Source organism: Magallana gigas, chromosome 5, assembly GCF_963853765.1.
Source record: "Magallana gigas chromosome 5, xbMagGiga1.1, whole genome shotgun sequence".
Lineage (NCBI taxonomy): Eukaryota > Metazoa > Mollusca > Bivalvia > Ostreida > Ostreidae > Magallana > Magallana gigas.
Genome location: NC_088857.1, coordinates 30,346,312 through 30,363,550, shown reverse-complemented (window position 1 = coordinate 30,363,550; position 17,239 = coordinate 30,346,312). Strand labels below are relative to the sequence as shown.

Here is a 17,239-nt window from a genome sequence, read left to right as displayed (position 1 = left end):
ATATATATATATAACTGAGCTGATGTTTTGTGTTAATAAATAATCATTTTTATGATGACATTTTTTATTATAGTGTTTTCCTTTTTAGTTCTTTTGTGAAATATCGCATCCAAAGAACAATTCATTAATTCATCAATTTTATATTTATTTCAATTATGATAAAGTTATGTAATTTCATCGGAATGCGGCTGCAAAGTATGGTTTGCCTATGGTTGAAAATGATGGAGGCATTGAATTTGCATAAAGGTCATCTTGAAAGAACACGGCAGAATCCTGACGCGGTGGATATTGGGACTGCGGCTGCGCAATATCCATGTACGTTCCATTCAAACCTCCAATAGAAATATGACTGCCTACTGAAAAAATAAGAGAGAAATAATATTTTGATCTTTCATTATATAATTTTGTAAAGTTAGTAAAGAATGTAAATTATTTTAAACTAACCTTGGAAATTATCATGAGAGCTTCTGTAATAGTTTCTAGAATTTTCAAATGCAGATCTATTTATAGAGTCTTGGTAAGTTGATCCTCTCAGGAATGAGCTTTTGTTGTAAGTATCATATGAAGAATGGAACTTGTTATAACCGTACGGATTATAAGTCTCGTGAAATGTCGGATGTGTTCTACTATCTGCCCAGTACGACGTCGTTGCCTGGGGAACACTTCCGGTAAAAGGCACTGCCGCAAAAGAGTTGATATGACTTTCGCCGTAAGGCTGCACACGAGGAGTAGTGAAACTGTTATTGGTGTTCATGATATCACCATAGGAATTCAAGCCGTATTGAGATATATACGTGGGACGGTCGTAGGCACTTCCGTTAATGGTAGAGTAGTGTTTGAGTGGGGATAGTGGCAAGGTAGAATGGCTTATTCCTGAGCGACAGTTTTCGTCGGGAAATGTCAGATTACAAGGATCTCTATGTATGGACGGAGCCGGTCGACTGAAGGCGGTACCGTTCATGGCCGAGTAGGAATCGGCCGCACCCGGTCGGTTCTCGTCCATCCCACCCGTATTGTCCCCCTCATCTGTTGGGGGGAATAAAAGAAAAAATGCATGCATATAAAGCGATAGGTTAATTAAATACGTTTAACTTATGAAATAGTTCCCATTTTTAAGCAAAGTACGTCAGATTGGATAATTTTTAAATATGTTCTAACCATTGCTATCGAAGACTTCTTCCTCTATCTTCCTTTTCCGACCTTTCGGAGACACTAAATGCTTGGATGAGGGCACTCGCACTTTAGCTTGGGTTTTAATCTCCTCTGAATGGCATTAATACATGTATTGGAATTCAAAATTATAAATCTTCGAATCATTGTGTAACTACCGGAACTGCTATAATTACATTTTTATTTACAAAGAAGAAGTTTATTACATGAAATGTATTGAAACATTTTGTGATATCCTGTAATACATGTTCATGTACATGAACTACGTTTGTTATGCAGTTTATTGAAAACTTATGATCAGGGTACATACCTGCACATTTCATGTACTTCTGCACCGCCTTCTGTAGTGTTTTATCTGTAACCTGGTCATGTTGCGTCTCCATCACCAGAAAGACGTACTCGTCAAACATCATGTGAATCAAATGGAATGCTCCTGCAGCAAAAAAGAACCCAACTGGCTCAATACTACATTTAAGAATCCATTCACGCGGAAAACTGCAGATATCCAACATTGCTTGATCACTTTGTTATTTGTTGTGCCCGAAGACAAAAAATAATTAGGGTAAACAAGGCACTATAGAACTACTCCATCCGAGAACTGAGCCCATGTGATTAAAATAGAGGCGGTCGTTTAGAATTTAATGGCGGAGAAGGCGGATTATGCAGAATGCTTCCACGGAACAACTGTACACATCAATTCATATGAGAGGGAACTTAGAAACTAATAATATTAGACGTTTTAGAGATATTCGAACGTTTTCGAATTTGTAGTAAACTTTGTATAAATTCGAAAAAGTATGATGTACGCTTACCAAAGCTGCTTGCATTGTGTAGCGTGAGGTCTCTCATGAACAGGGACCCTATTATCTCCCAGTGTAGAATAAACTTGGAGGCAGTTTCTTTGAAGGATTTGTCATGGTCTTTTAATGGCTATAACAATGTAAGTATTGCTTCAATTTCGAATACAAAAACTGTAATTATTAATAACGTTTGGGTGCTTAGTACATGTGCATCTGGCTTTTTTCTAGTTACGGTGTTGATATTTCAGAAAATTACAAAGTTGTTGTTGATAAACATTGCAGTTAGGGTCAATTATATAGGCTCCAATAATTAAAATGTTAATTAAGCCCATTGATAACGGCACGTAGGCCTTGTAATAAATTATCTAATTTACGTTAGTTACCTGCAAAACACATTTATCAATGATATTATCAAGCCACTCCGTATAACCTTCAATCGGTGCCTGCTTGGTTAGCAAATTTTGGAATTCATCAAAACCTAAATTAAAAAAAAATTGATATGTTTACCTACAAAATGCTAATCGAAGCTCAACAAGGCTGATGCATTAATGTCATTTTTCACCACACACACCTTTATTTTGAAGAATTAAAATAGACATTTATGATCTTACGTACAGTCATTGATGATTTCTGTAAGACTATTGGTTGATTTCGGGGTCGTGAACCCTGCCTGACAACAGATCTCCGTCAGATCAATGTTTGACACATCCTCTATCATACCATTCAGAGATTCCTGGTTATGAAGCACACTTCTAGCTGTCTACAAAATGCGTCATGAAAATGGTTTTTAAAATACAAAAATCCGTTTCTAACAAGTAAAATTTAATATGGCATTCAACCAAGATTTGTAGGAAGTGTTTGCATTCATCATGTATCAATCTTTTTGTTAGTCCCAATGAATATGCACTGGTCGAACAAAGTTTTAACAATTAAAAAGAATTAAAGTGAATCGTCTTAAATACCAATATGGATAAAAGAAATGTTAGAATATACACCAAACACTATATACTTACTTGTGCTAAATGTACAAAGGACATTTGCCGTTTTATACTGTGAGTGAAATGTTTAGCAACTGGAAGAAAAAAAAAAGAAACTAAAAATTCCTGGACAAGATTTTGCTCTAAATGCTTGTTTCATTCAGGTTTAGTCTCGTTACAAATACGATTATCTCTCGTCTAGTAGATTAGTTGATTTGCACAATATTGCAATTAAAAATTACATGTCTGCCAAAAAACTACCTACCTTCTATCTTTTTATCTCGTAATTTATTTGGCACATCTTCAAGAGAGCTAGTTAACCAGTGGGTCAGCCTCCGAATAAAAAGTTTGATTTCTGACCCCAAACTGCGAAATGAAGAAGAGAAGGTGCATACAATTCAAACAATATTTTATTTTCAAAATGAAATAGGATGTTCAACAAGTTGCACATAGACAAGTATAAAACGAGTGTATGATGTATCAAGTCATTGCTGATGGTTCAGTTTACAGGGGATCTATTTATACCTGTCTGGGAGGTCCTGAATGGTGGATGGTATTAATACATCTACCACAACCTGCAAAACACGTGAGCTAAACTTCAGGGATTCGTTAGCTTTTGGTAACTCTTCAAGAGCACTTATCCCCCCCAACCCCCCCAAAAAAGTAGTGAAAATTAAAAAAAAACCTCTTCAAACATTGACAACAAAACTCCAGAAATAGCTAACTTTATACATATTATAGGCAGATGACAACTGGACCTAGGCTTTCTTTTTTCTTAAGTCACGTTATACACGTCTTACAATCCTTTTATTATTGTTGAATGCATACTAGTATGAAGAGAAATTATAGGTCCAATCACAGGGGCATCGTATCCGCTCTACACTCTATGACATATATATAAATAAGTGTATTATTTATATATCATAGAGTGTAAAGCGGATACGATGTCCCTGTGGTCCAATACCAGTATAACTTAACTCATAGCATACCCATATGAACGTTTTTTTTATTTGCATTTCAATTAAATAAATTGCCTATAGCAATACGGCACTAGTTCAGATAAACTCTTACTTAGTACTAGTGTAAGTACATGTATACCTTATAAAGAATGGAGTCACAGAGTCCCACAATGTCGGCCACCATGTCCAGACTCAGCAGACTGGTCAGGTGCTCGGGCATTCCTTGCCAGAAATGTAGCAGAAAGTTTTGAACCTACACATATACAATATGTACAACAAAGGCAATCATCTTAAATGTCGGAAATGTGTAATTGAAAATGTTATTTTTCTTTTTGAGTTCTCATCTTTTTCTCCCTATATATATCCATACCTCTTCGAAGTTCGCGCTAATCACCGTATCCAGTATTCGCTGACAGTGTGTTCGGTACATCATAATGAATGTCTGCATCTTTAAAGGCATGAAATATGTTTGAAAATGAATTGGTTATCATGGCAATTAAATTAAAGCATTCAGCAGAAGCGGCAAAAGAACGGGGAAAATCCGCCGTGTTCCACACAGGTGAGAAGGCAAAACATTTTAAACTACTTTTTAGATACATTGAACATGTGTTCTTAAAAGATGGATGAAAAGAACCTTTAAGCGAATTATGTGTTTAATATACATTTAAAATATATGCTGAGCATATGTTAAACACATATTAAAAGGAAGAACAAATGTTTTGGATATGTGTTCCATATAATATGTTTCAAATGCATGTTTAAATGTTTCCTTTTTTTATATACGTACATTCACCATACATTTACCACATGTGGAACACGTGAAAATCAAAACATCGATCTATATTTCTGTATTATTTACCTTGTCTCTGTCTACATTTTCTGGTAATATTAGGTTTTCGGCGTTTGGAAATTCTGGCAGTAAGGTCCCTGTCTTTGAGCTGAGGGAAAATTTTCTGTTTGATCCCTTAAAATCAAGAAATATCACACAGGTACATAACCAAAAACGATTTTTAAAACTATCAAATCTTTAAACAAAACTGTGTCAACACACAGTGCCAAATAATTAATAATATCAAGTTATAGACTGAATATGAATATTTTTTATTTATGTAGTTTGTTCATTAAAGGATGCGTGGGTCTTAATTAATTTCTCGTTTTGAAAATAATTGAAAGAGAATGTCGTTAATAGTCCGCTGAAATTCCGTGGCTAGGTGTCTATGTTGCAGTATTTGACAACAAGATCATGATCAAATAGTTCCAATAAGGGAGAAATGAGCGATTATTTACAATTTGTTTGACTGTTACATAAACACTCGGGATTGGATTAGAAGCCGTTTACAACTGCATTCTGTCCAAAGGCGCCATAACCTAGGTCCCAACCACGCGAAGTCCACTTGCAATTTTGCGTCGCTCACCTAGGTTGGGTGTTCGTGCCTTGCACAAGGTGCTGTTTCCAGGATCCGCTAAACCTACATTATCTTAAACATCCTATACACTATATGATAGTCTGATTTAATTTTTGCTTTTGCTGGGTATTAAAAGATGGAATTGCGGCAGGGCACTTCTTCTCTCAGCGTGCAAAATACGGGACCCCCCTTTTTTGGTTGAACAAATGCCTCCGTCTCCATGGGAATTGTTCTTGGCGCATAGCAGAAACATATCCCTGCTCTGGACTATATTTGTCCAGTGGTTCACTAATTGTCGCTTTTCATCGTCAACGAGAGCCTTGTCAAGCAAAAGCAGGCTAATCTGTGAGGAGTTTATCTTATTTAAACAAAGCCGAGTGAATCAGCATTAGCACGCGGGCTTTGCTAACATTTCCGGAATAGTTCTTTTATCGTAATGAATGCCCAGAATAAATTGGTATTTACCATAGGAAGACACATCGCCAGAGAAAATAAATGTCACCGTGTGATGTTTAGCAGCAAAGGTATTAACGGCCCTGCAACACTCACAGGCGTAAGCTAAAAAGGAAACTATTCTAACTCTGGTCTTAACACAACAACCCGGAAAGCATTTACTGCTCCAATTTAAGCAGGAATGCAGTACTTTTATATGGTTTAGATAGACCGTTTCGTGAAGAAAATCATCCGAATTTGCTATATTCAAGAGTAGATGCATGTACTTGATTTCCTTTGAAAAGTGTAAAGATGTTTTACCGGAAAGAGACAAATTTAATTAAAATAGTCTCATTGGTAGGAAACTTTGATATTGATTTCATAAAACTGTCCAAATATTTTGTCAATTTGAATAAATCTTCTCATGGGTCAAGTCGTGATAAATTAAGAGGGCGTGCAATGCATTTCCAGAATTAAATCACCCGTCGACATCAAAAGTAACCCCTAAAATATCCATATATTTGATTTGGTTAGCCCCTAAACCTAAACAATAAAGCGAGCGGTTGAGAGGTCTTCATCAAAAGATAAGACCTACGTTTGAACAAGGCTGCATCCGTGGACCAAATCGATGCCTTCGCTATAGTTCCCGAAAAATGCTTACACTTGCTTCAATCTAACGTGCGATTTGTTTACACGGAGTCCATATCGGTTCCTTCCATTTATCAAAACAAACGACACACGGGATGAATTTCAAACACTAACATTTCTGACAATCCAAGGTGTTACAGGCAGAGAAATCTCATATAGACCCAAGATAAACCGGCATTACTGGACGAAGATAATATGAATTTAAAAACAAAAGGATCGATACCTCTGTCTTTATCTTGATTCCGGAAAATCTGAAAAACGGGAGAAAATCGTCATAAGTAAATTAATCTAAAGCAAGAGATCCTATAGCATTCTCTCCTGGACAGTTACTGCACAGGCAACAGACATTCGGGTGTTTAGACGTACCCGCAGGACAGAATTATGATTCTGCATGATGGCAGCGGGAGGCAACATTAAAAATATTTCTAAGTGAAGTCAATCTCCCTGTTCAAAGTTAGTTGAACTTTTAAGATATCGAGATAAATTTAAATTAATACACTCAATCTTATCAGCACTTTTTCATTGTTTCAAAGGAATGAATTACATATATTACATGGCGAAAGTTAATATTTTTTAACGTTATTGATAATAACACTAAAAAAAATTTCACGAAAAAAATGAATTTCAGTGTTGGCAATAGAGAAAGCTTTAAGTCCCATATTATAAATCTTTAAACACGTTATCTATTACAATAAATACGAGGAGTTTCTTAGCCTCGGATTTCCATTTTGACCTTGATTCATCCAGGAGGGTTGTTTAGGAGTTCTTTTAACACGTTTAGTATTGATTCAGTCTTAATTAAGAAATTTATTTCTTGAGTTTTCAAACATGTTTGTAACAATCTGTCATTCCTTTAGCAATGATAGAAAGCTTCGTTTTCAGTTTAAGCACTCAATTTGCCCAGAAAAGTGTGGAAAGCTTTTAACATGACAAACTCGGTGAATTCCGAATGCGACCAGAATTCCAAAATTGACGAGGTTTGGTACACAGGTGCAGAATTTGAGGTGAAAAACCCTTTAACTGGTGTGACTAATACAAAGCCGATCTCATGGAACTCTACGTGACTTGCATTTTTCATCTTCTTAAAAATCTTTTTATATATCCATGTCAAAAATATAAGTATATAAATCGATAAATGTTGACAACTTTCAATTTCTATCTTTTAGGATTGATTTTCTTTTCTATAAAACCTCTTTATTTTTTAAACCACTTGATTTCTTTTTGAATATTTACCTCGTTAATCCTTTCCCTGAGTATACGGAATGATAGTAGATCGAGGTCTCCTTAATGCCAATGCCATAGTAATGGTACCTGTCAAGAAAAACCCGAGCGTTACCTGAAGTAAACGGGGACCTGCTGTTGCAATACCATTAGCCAAGCACTGCCTCCTACCAGCAGAGTCGGCATTGCAATCACCACACTTCAGACCAATATATACAAGTAAAACATCCAAACAAACTCCTACATTGGTTTGAGCAAAACTCCGCAAATGGTATTCGAATTACGCTGATGTGTGTTGTAATCACACGTTTCCTGTTTTATTGGCCATTGGGAGCAAACAGACGCAGCTGATTTGAGGATGCAGATAATTGAAAATTGAATTAATTTCTGCCCCACCAATAAATTAAGAGACGAAAAATTTGAAGAACAAAATTAAGCTTACTAGAATTACCACCAAAAATTGAGGTGAAAAGCAAAAAGTAAATTTATTAAATTTGTAGAAAAATATCAATCTTACTTGGATTGTCCTCTTGTCCCTAGTCGTCTCGTGGTTATCTTCGAAAACTTTTGTCGGATGATCTAAGAGAAAAATTAAATGAATGAAAACATAATTATGAGATATACTTATTATAATTCATATCATAAATGATGACTCATACATATAAAGTTAGAAAACACAGGGTAAGATGATCAAATTAATTTAGTATAACTGTTTTAAAAGCCAACGAAAAACATTCTCTGGTTGCATATTGTAGCAGTTTTTTAGATTTAAAAATTCAAATGAGTTTGGATATTAAATAGAGTGAATTTTATTAATTTCAAAAACTTATGAACATTTAGTTTGTGTGTGAATTTTACATTAAAAATTCATATAAAAATGAAAAAATGAAATTTAAAAAAATTAAGATATTTGAGACCAACTAACAGTTTGATTCACATAAATAATAATTTATTTTTTTTCATTTGCGGAACATAATGAAAATTGTTTGATACCATTTACCACCAATAACATGATAATTATCTGATTATTTCAGCAATGGCCGATTATATTATAGCTATAAAATATTCCTACTTTGGACACATGTTACAAATTCCGACGTTTAACTGTGCAAATGAAAACACAGTAGCTTTAGAATATTTCTTAAAATAATATTCTAATCATTACAGTTGATTGATGATTAAATGCTACACATATAGCAAGACAAAAACCAATCCAGAAAGTTAAAAAAAAAATCCAAGGCTCAATAATTTATAATTATAACAATGCTAACTAAATAATCCAAACGTTTTATCATATTCATTTAACATAAGAATGAAACACAGAGGCATAATTTTTGACACAATATTTTTTTAAAGTGATATGTATGTACACAGGGAAATAATTAAGATTAAAAGTTAATTGAATATGTGTTAAACAAACCTAATATAATTAGTACAGATTATGGTGCTTTTAATATTTGCTATTCATAATTTCAATCATTTTAAAGACAATAACAAAAATATTTTCGTTAAATTGATTATCTCAAAACCTTCGTCAAAATGTCCGAATCCTAACCTAAAGGACACAACACGGGTTCTCTATTAAAAGAGAGCAAATTCTTTTTCAATTTTAAAACCTAAACGGCTTTCGCATACTAGTATTTGGAGTTTAAATCATAAATTAACTATAAACAGTGCAAAACATATTTATTTGTGACTAGTATTATATTTTACATCTTACAATAATCATTATTTATATCTACTTATTATTTGGAATGAATCTGTTAAATCTGTAAGATTGTAAATTTGTAAATATGACTCTACCTAGTAAATTTTTGAAAATTAAAGAAACTTTTAAAAGTGTAACTGTTTTGCTTTATCTTTCCAAAAGTGTCATTTTTGTTTGCCTTTACCTTTCCAAAGGTGGCTGCGCCTGCCGGTGTGTATTTCATCTTCTTGCAGAAGTCCAGGTAATGTGTATACAGGACACACCTGGGGAGACACACCCCTTCTGCTCTCTCGTAGTTCTCCGACAACCTACAATATTGTTCAGCATTACGATAATTAAAGATTATGATTTATTTCTACGTGAATAAGAAATATTTCAAAAGCATAAAATTAAGTTCCAAAATGGGTAATATAGAATGAATTTTTAACAGATATAACTTGCGTGTGAATCATCTATGGTTGAAATAGATTTTATTGTCGAGATGTTCTTGAAAGATATTTTTCGCATGCAATTATTTTCAACGTTTACAATTGTTGATAAAATGTCAGGTAAAAAGGTGAGGCACAAGGTCTCAAACTCCTTCCTTTAAAATAAATACATGTAGATACATAATAACTACCGATCGGGCACATAAATTTGAGGAATTTTAGCTGTACAATGCTTGATAAAAAAATCAATCGGATAAGAATCGGATAACCTTGCATGTTGGACATTTGCTTGATAAATCTTTGAGAGGGTAGTTTTTCTAACATTGCACCAACTTTGTTGTTTAATGTTATGTTTCACCCACGCACCGTGAGCTGGTTGATATGAATTCATTGTTGAAATAATCTGACATCCTTTTTGAACGTACCCACCCAGTTTGAATAAGCAACCGAAATTATCTATGACGGTAATAATCCCCCAAGGAGCAGCGTTAAGTAATTTCTTTTTAGAATTAAAAAAAAATTATACATGAATGCTGAATTAAACGAAGTTCTATCAACTAAAGAGGTGGGATTTTCTATGTATAAACATTCCAAATTCAACGATAATAGAATTTACCACTCACTATATCTTTTATTTACATTTTTGAAATTCTGTCTGCGTGACATCACACCAATCAATCATATTGGAACACAAAAAGACACCTTAAAAATATAGGAACGTCACTGGGGTTTTTTTCTGTTCGCCGAATGTTGGTCGATTGGAGACCCTTTGTGGGACAACATTCCCACAGCCCAGCAGGGGTACGAGTGACCCTAGGTCACCGAGATATTTCTTTGAAGACCGGGTTTCATATCAAGATCGTTTTTAATCATATCTGTTTTATAGTTATCCTGTTGTTAAATAATTATTTCTGATTTTTTTTTGTTCGGAACATGGAGTAATTATTTTGTGTAATCCTAAAAATCCCTTACATTTATAATATAAGAAATATATTATTATGACAGTTTCTTACAAGAATAATTACATGTATTAAAGTAATACTAAGGGTTAAATATTAGTTTTGTTTGATATTGCCTTGATATATTCTTTGTTTTCATTTGCGATTATAGAGTCTTGTGTTTGACCAATTCATTGACATTTTGTTACTTTTGTTTTCTTCTTAACAGTTTGCTATTAATGCCCACAACATTGAATTATTCAATAGGGTTTCATTTAATGGTATAAACATTTGATATAAAATAAAGCAAATCAATAAAGTTTTACTTTAAGCTGTTTGTCTACTTATTTGACTATTAACGTATAAAATGATTTTTAAAATAAGGTAACGTTAAAAACTTTTACCAAATTAACCTCGAAAAATTGACCATTTTAAAAAAAGGTACGATTTAAAATTAAAATAAGAGTAAGTTTCGTTTGGTTAAACAAAAACACAACGTATATGTACAATAAAAGTGTAAGCAAAAAAAATCTGTATTTTGTTCCTCAATTAAATGAGATTTACATTAAATTTAGATACTTCGTTTGCTTATTAAATAAAATACTCAATTGGAAAAAAATATTCACGTTGGTTCCAGTAGATAAGTCGACATATTTTTGAAATATTTTGAACGTATAGTTAGCACATGCAAAAGATTCTGAAAACAACGGGACGAATCTTTTCAAGGGGCGAAATTACCCGTAGCCGTTTAATTATTAATTAAAGTAACATTTTTTCAAAAATATTTTGTACCACCATTTTTTAAAAAGAGAAACATTCCTTAAGACATAAAGAAAATATCTACATGTATATAGCAATTTCGAAATAAAACCACTGGTTTTCGGCGTCTATAAAACCCTACTAAACTGACTGCATTGAAAATAAATTAAAAGTGAACTGAACAATTTAAGCTGGGTGGTCGTCTGTAGGTCGATTTCTATATTTTCGATATGATTCTTTCTTTTACTATAAACACTTAATGTCATTTATTTTAGATTTGAAAATTATATACTTTCCTGTATCTTTTTACAGAGCTCTTCATTTTAATTCATGAGATGAATATAGTAAAAAACCAGTCTTCTTAATTACAAGATATTTAATTCTCTGATTTTAAATTCTTCAAAATAAAGATTTAGTGCAATAATCTATTCGGTTTCCAACATTACACGCCAACGACTTCTATATAAATAATTATACGACCACTGACATTTTTCAATTCAGTGAAGCAAGTAATATGCTTCATTTATGATTTTTGAATTTCAGTTTTAATTTCACCAAAAACCCTAATCATCAAAGTTAATCAAAGTTTTTATATCATATATATCCTTTCAATTCATTTCATTGATTAAAAAAATGTCGATACAAGAGTAAGTTAAATCCACATAAAGAAATGAGATATTTGAAAATAAGACAAACTGATGATTGTCTACTTTCTTTGTTGCAACAAGTCAAATAATTGGAATAGCATCACGAATCGAAGAACAAAATAAATATATCAATGTTAAGAACAGATGAATAAATATGAAATGAAAAAATTCCGGAAACTCCAGCGTTGAAATGTTCGCACTTCATGCTTTATAGCACTATCTGGGCTCTCGCCGTAGTGGCCACACGAACCCCTCGTCACAAGGACCGAGCCAAGCGGGTCTGTGACAGCTCACTATTACAGGGCCCATAACGTTCTGTCAATTACACCACCATCTCACAGGCCATCTGTCAGATTTATTAAGTGTTCACACCTGTGTGTGAATTTACCTGACAGAAAGCAGAATTGATGTAAAAACAGCCATCAGATTGTTTTTTTACCCCCCGAGAATTGCTTGTCGGTTTTTTTGTTAAATAATTGTTTGTCCGGAACTCAGAGTAATTTTAAAAACATAAAATTACATTTCTTTCTAAATTGTTGTATAATTATGCGTATTCAGACGTCATCAAAACCAAAGGAAATAATTTTGACGCATTTGCAATAATCTTCATGCATTCTGATCAAATCATTATGTTATGTTAAAATGATGGATGTTCTGAAATTAAATTTTGATAGATTAACGTGCAAAGAATATACTTGTATCAATAAATAGATAGCTCCCAAATGCCTGTATATATGTGATATTTTTTTGATATTTATTCATAACCTTGTAACATGCTCCCCTCTTCTCAAAAAAAAAAAATCCCAGCATAAAACAAATACAAAAAAAAAATAAAAAAAATAAAAAAAAAACCAATCAATTTTGCACACACGCTTCAATCGCTGTGTTATAACATCCTAGCTATGAGTACTTAAATCGTTTTCTTAGAGCTGAAATGACCAACGAGTGCCACCATGCGTTCCGTCTTGGCTCCGTTTTAATCTTTGACCAATGGCTCCGAGAGCCAAACATTTCAAGTTTAACAAAACCGATACTACAGAGCAACTATCTGGAAATTCTTTGATTTTATCATGTTCGAAAGTCCATCCTCATATATATGATAAACTGATCACGACCACACTTGAAAATTGTGACTCCGTACTATTTGTCCCAAATGCAGGTTTTGTTCTTTTGATCCAGCTATGACCTAATATTAGTGCGGATGGATTTTGACCAATCAGTTATTAAAAAAAATATTTTGTTTGTCAGTGTACATGTATGTTTAGTGAATGTGTCAACTTCACATAATATGCTCCTGACGTTTCGTTACTGATATGTATATATTTCTGTTGTGGTTTTTTTTTTAATTGAAACCAGGTTTCGTTTAACCACATTATAAGAAATGTATGTACTGTTGTTTTTTTTTTCAAAAAAGAAAAAAAACCCACCGAAAACGCATTCAAAAGTAAGTGTTAATTTATATTCAAATCCTTATTTGCCGTTTCTTGAATTTTCATGGTACTGAACAACATGTGATTTTTTGTCATAAAAAACATAAAATGTAATTGCATGTAATGCACCAAAATTCTTGCAGATAATTCTACATGAATATTTATTACTATTAGGTTTTTAAATATTAAATTTTACTATTCAGCTTTAGACCATAATCTAATTCACAACGATTAAATACATCCCAGGAGTTTTTGGGATTGGTTTGATGCAAAGAGGGTGTTTGGAAGTACTATACATGTTTGTGTTTTATTTTACTTACCATTTTAGTGTGCAAGCAACCTGGGACTGTTTTTGTGTGCTATCTGACTTTGTATTTTCATTCTGGTCCTTCTTCGTTTCTATTTGAACAAAAACAAATCAAGAAAAAAGGCGTAAGGTTAGCAGGTAAGATTTATATTTGCTATCCAAACTGTAATATGAAAAAAATCAAAATTATGATATGATATACCAATAAAAATTGACAGATGTAGTGATTGGATGTATTGGGTATAAATGTAGAAGCTAGTGTGAGGTAAAATGACCAATGGAGAAGTAAAGCAATCAAAATCTCTTTTATTATTTTTTTTTCCAGCAACAACGTTTGCCTTATTGATGTTTACATCATTATGACCCGACGAGCAAGACATATCTATAAATTGAAAAACCCAAATGTTTTTGTGAAATAAACTTTGTAATGACTCGGATATTAAAACAAGGTGACGGATTGTGGGTATCGATTAACGAACAACATCAGTCTCTATCACAAACTCGTATCTGTCGTTACAGCATTACAAAAACTCAGAAAGAAAGCCACTCAGAAATAATACAGTAGCCATGGAGTTCATTTCTCTGTGTCAGAGAGACTATACTGCATTCAACAAAATATGCCGCCATATTGATTTTACCCTCAGACGACATCGATGGTGTATTTTCAGCTTGTAGTTGTACTCAAGATTCTGAGCAATGTTTTCAATCATAGTTCAAACAGATAATCTTAATAAAATATCCATGTGGAGAACTAAATATATTGATTCAGAACGGGTTTCCAAGCTAACGTGACGCCATAGTTATTTTAACGGAATTTTACTAATCCGTTGCCAGGACAACTCTTCGATTACGATTAAGGGATATGTTAGAAGGAGTTTCAATCTTTGATTCAATATAAAAAGTAGGGTGATTAGGCTAAAACAAAACATTATCTAGACAAAAAATATTTGACAACGGTTGTACACATTTTTTTTGTACAGAATTGGAAGTAAAATTAATCCTTTATAATTTGTTAATTTCAGTTTTATTTTAATATGACAAGGCCAAGTCTCCAAATATTTATACTCTTGCATTGATGAGCAAACCCAGTATCTTTCAGTCCGTAGGGTGATATCATGTGTATCCTCTACCCAATTTAGATACTGTAAAGATTCGTATTGCAAACTGAGTGAAACAAAATATATTTAACATCAAATAGTTAAAAACTGTGAAAATTGTTAACAAATAAACAATTATGGAACAAAAGCCAAAGATTGTATTAAAATATAAAATAACAATTTTTAACAAGTCTTGTAAAATGATTAAAAATAAAATTGCAGCAGTATCGATAGACTGGTGTATTTTGTTCACTTTGATTTACTGACATTATTAACTTATTTGTAACCAAAAGGTAAGTCTTTTGTTTTGGAGGACCTAAATATGGTGTGCTAAACCAACATATTTTCTAACTGACATGGTGATACAAATATGATATCTTTCAAAGCTTTAATTTAAACTTTGGAAGCAATAATAGAGGTAAAAATATACAACATTAAAAAAGCAAACAATTCCAAATTTGGGTTCTTTACGTTATTTCTGAAATACCATCAAAATTATGATTACACTCATGTATTTACTAGAAAATGAAATGATTTTATTTTTCAATACGAAAGTAATATAAAATAGCAATAAAAATAGTTAGCTGGTTAGCGTTCAATTGGTTTAGAAGGTTATATATACATTGTTATTGCAAAAACGTCACCAGAATAAACAATCACATAAGATATGCAGACAAAACAAATATAACTTTATTTTAAAAAATACCTGTATTTTCGGAACTGGATCCAATGTTTTCAGAGGGTTGTTTTTTGATATCGCTTCTTGTTGAATTCTCAGCTCTACTGGACGGGGGGTCAGGCTGCAAAGCACTGAATGTCCGGTCCTCCCTATGACCCCAGAGGGAAGGGGTGTAGTTATAACCCCCATGCATGTCGTAAAGGCCCTCCGGCATCAGGGGAGCTAACTGTACATTAACAGGCTCCATCAGTCGAGAACTAGTAACAACACGGAGAAGTTCATATCAAATAAAGTGGATACTTATTATTTTCAATTGCAAAACTCCAGTCCTGAAATATTTGCACTCCGACTACGAAAAACTTAAAAATCTAAAAATCAAACAGAGATTTACGATGTGCTAACGTCTATCTAAACAGTGACGCTTTAATATGTCAAGAATATGCTCACGACTATAACACCGGATGAGAGTGTAATGGACGCAAGAGAGGGAAAAGCAAACATGGGATATAAGCCTTGATAAGGTCTGGCCCACCCCTTTCTCTTCAGATAACCAATTAGATTTGTGTTTATCATTCAGAAGGGATTTTGCGCCCTCGATAACCCGGCAATTCTGGGTATTGTTCTTGTTAAAATACAGTTTCTGTTCATCAGAAAGTAAGTTGGAGCTGATAAGGTTAAGTCACAGAAACTCACCCACTGATTTACGACAACGGGGAAGAGAGATTTACGGTTATGGTAAATATGGCTGAATAAGCATTGCAAAAAGGAACAAAAATTGACAATTTGTGGATTTTAGAAATAAACTTTTATATTATTTAAAAAATATTTTATGATAAAAATGACCCCAGTTGAATATTTGTTTGATTGATAGAAATGATTCAATCTCATATACCAATGTACTTGTATGTATGTACACTTTTTATATAAAAAAAGGTCTACGCAACCTAAGAAAATGCATTATATCACGTGGACAACAATCACGACTCATATTGAAATATTCTAATATCCACAAATTTCAACTCAACAACTCATTCAACAAAAAAGTAATTTTTGATATAAAGTCAAAAGAAAATTTAAGAAAAAATGAGTACTTTGCATAAAAACGTGATAGAAGTACATTAATAATTAAGTGCATTCTAAAACAATTTCAAGGATCTTAGATGCCATGAAATTTTTCGAAAAAAAGGGAAAGCAAGATGTAAAATCCAATCATGCTTATTACACGTGTATTGAATTTTAATGATTTAATAAGATCTTAGCAATATATCAAGCATTGTTGCCTTATTTTAAATGCTGAGTTAATGTAAGTAGTTTTGTGCAACATAAATACTTCATACAGTGTATATATAATAGACGTTATCAAATTTCAATTTAACTGAACTCGTAATGAGAGAGAGAGAGAGAGAGAGAGAGAGAGAGAGAGAGAGAGAGAGAGAGAAGTTTATTATCTCGTGGTTTCAAAGTCCACGCCACAGAAGACAAAATATGAGGCGCTTTCAGATTAGAAATCTTCCTTTATTAAAATTTCACGGGAATCAAAAACTATATATATATATATATATATATATATATATATATATATATATATATATATATATATATATATATATATATGATCGATACAGTTTGTTAA

The 17,239-nt window shown here is 32.9% G+C and overlaps 1 protein-coding gene across 1 annotated transcript; it reads right to left on the bottom strand.

Moving 5' to 3' along the window:
* Positions 1-134: 134 nt before the first annotated feature.
* On the bottom strand, positions 135-16,078 carry LOC105331217 (transcription factor RFX4). Its single transcript, XM_011433325.4, has 19 exons — positions 15,634-16,078; positions 13,844-13,922; positions 9,506-9,629; positions 8,131-8,192; positions 7,626-7,703; positions 6,616-6,643; positions 4,766-4,870; positions 4,277-4,354; positions 4,046-4,159; positions 3,473-3,522; positions 3,213-3,313; positions 2,984-3,042; positions 2,586-2,730; positions 2,354-2,448; positions 1,983-2,100; positions 1,481-1,603; positions 1,159-1,263; positions 445-1,026; positions 135-356 (listed from the first exon to the last, which is right to left on the bottom strand). The coding sequence occupies exons 1-19, from the start codon at positions 15,851-15,853 to the stop codon at positions 175-177; spliced, it is 2,448 nt and encodes an 815-aa protein (XP_011431627.3). The 5' UTR covers positions 15,854-16,078; the 3' UTR covers positions 135-174.
* Between the last annotated feature and the right edge of the window lie 1,161 nt (positions 16,079-17,239).

What these genes read in the sequence shown, in the direction of transcription:
- LOC105331217 (XM_011433325.4), bottom strand. Translation starts at nt 15,853, where the DNA reads ATGGAGCCTGTTAATGTACAGTTAGCTCCCCTGATGCCGGAGGGCCTT. An exon ending in GAATCAAGATAAAGACAGAG is followed by an intron (nt 4,871 to 6,615) that starts GTATCGATCCTT and finishes CTTGATTTTAAG; the next exon opens with GGATCAAACAGAAAATTTTC. An exon ending in GAAGTACATGAAATGTGCAG is followed by an intron (nt 1,264 to 1,480) that starts GTATGTACCCTG and finishes AATGCCATTCAG; the next exon opens with AGGAGATTAAAACCCAAGCT.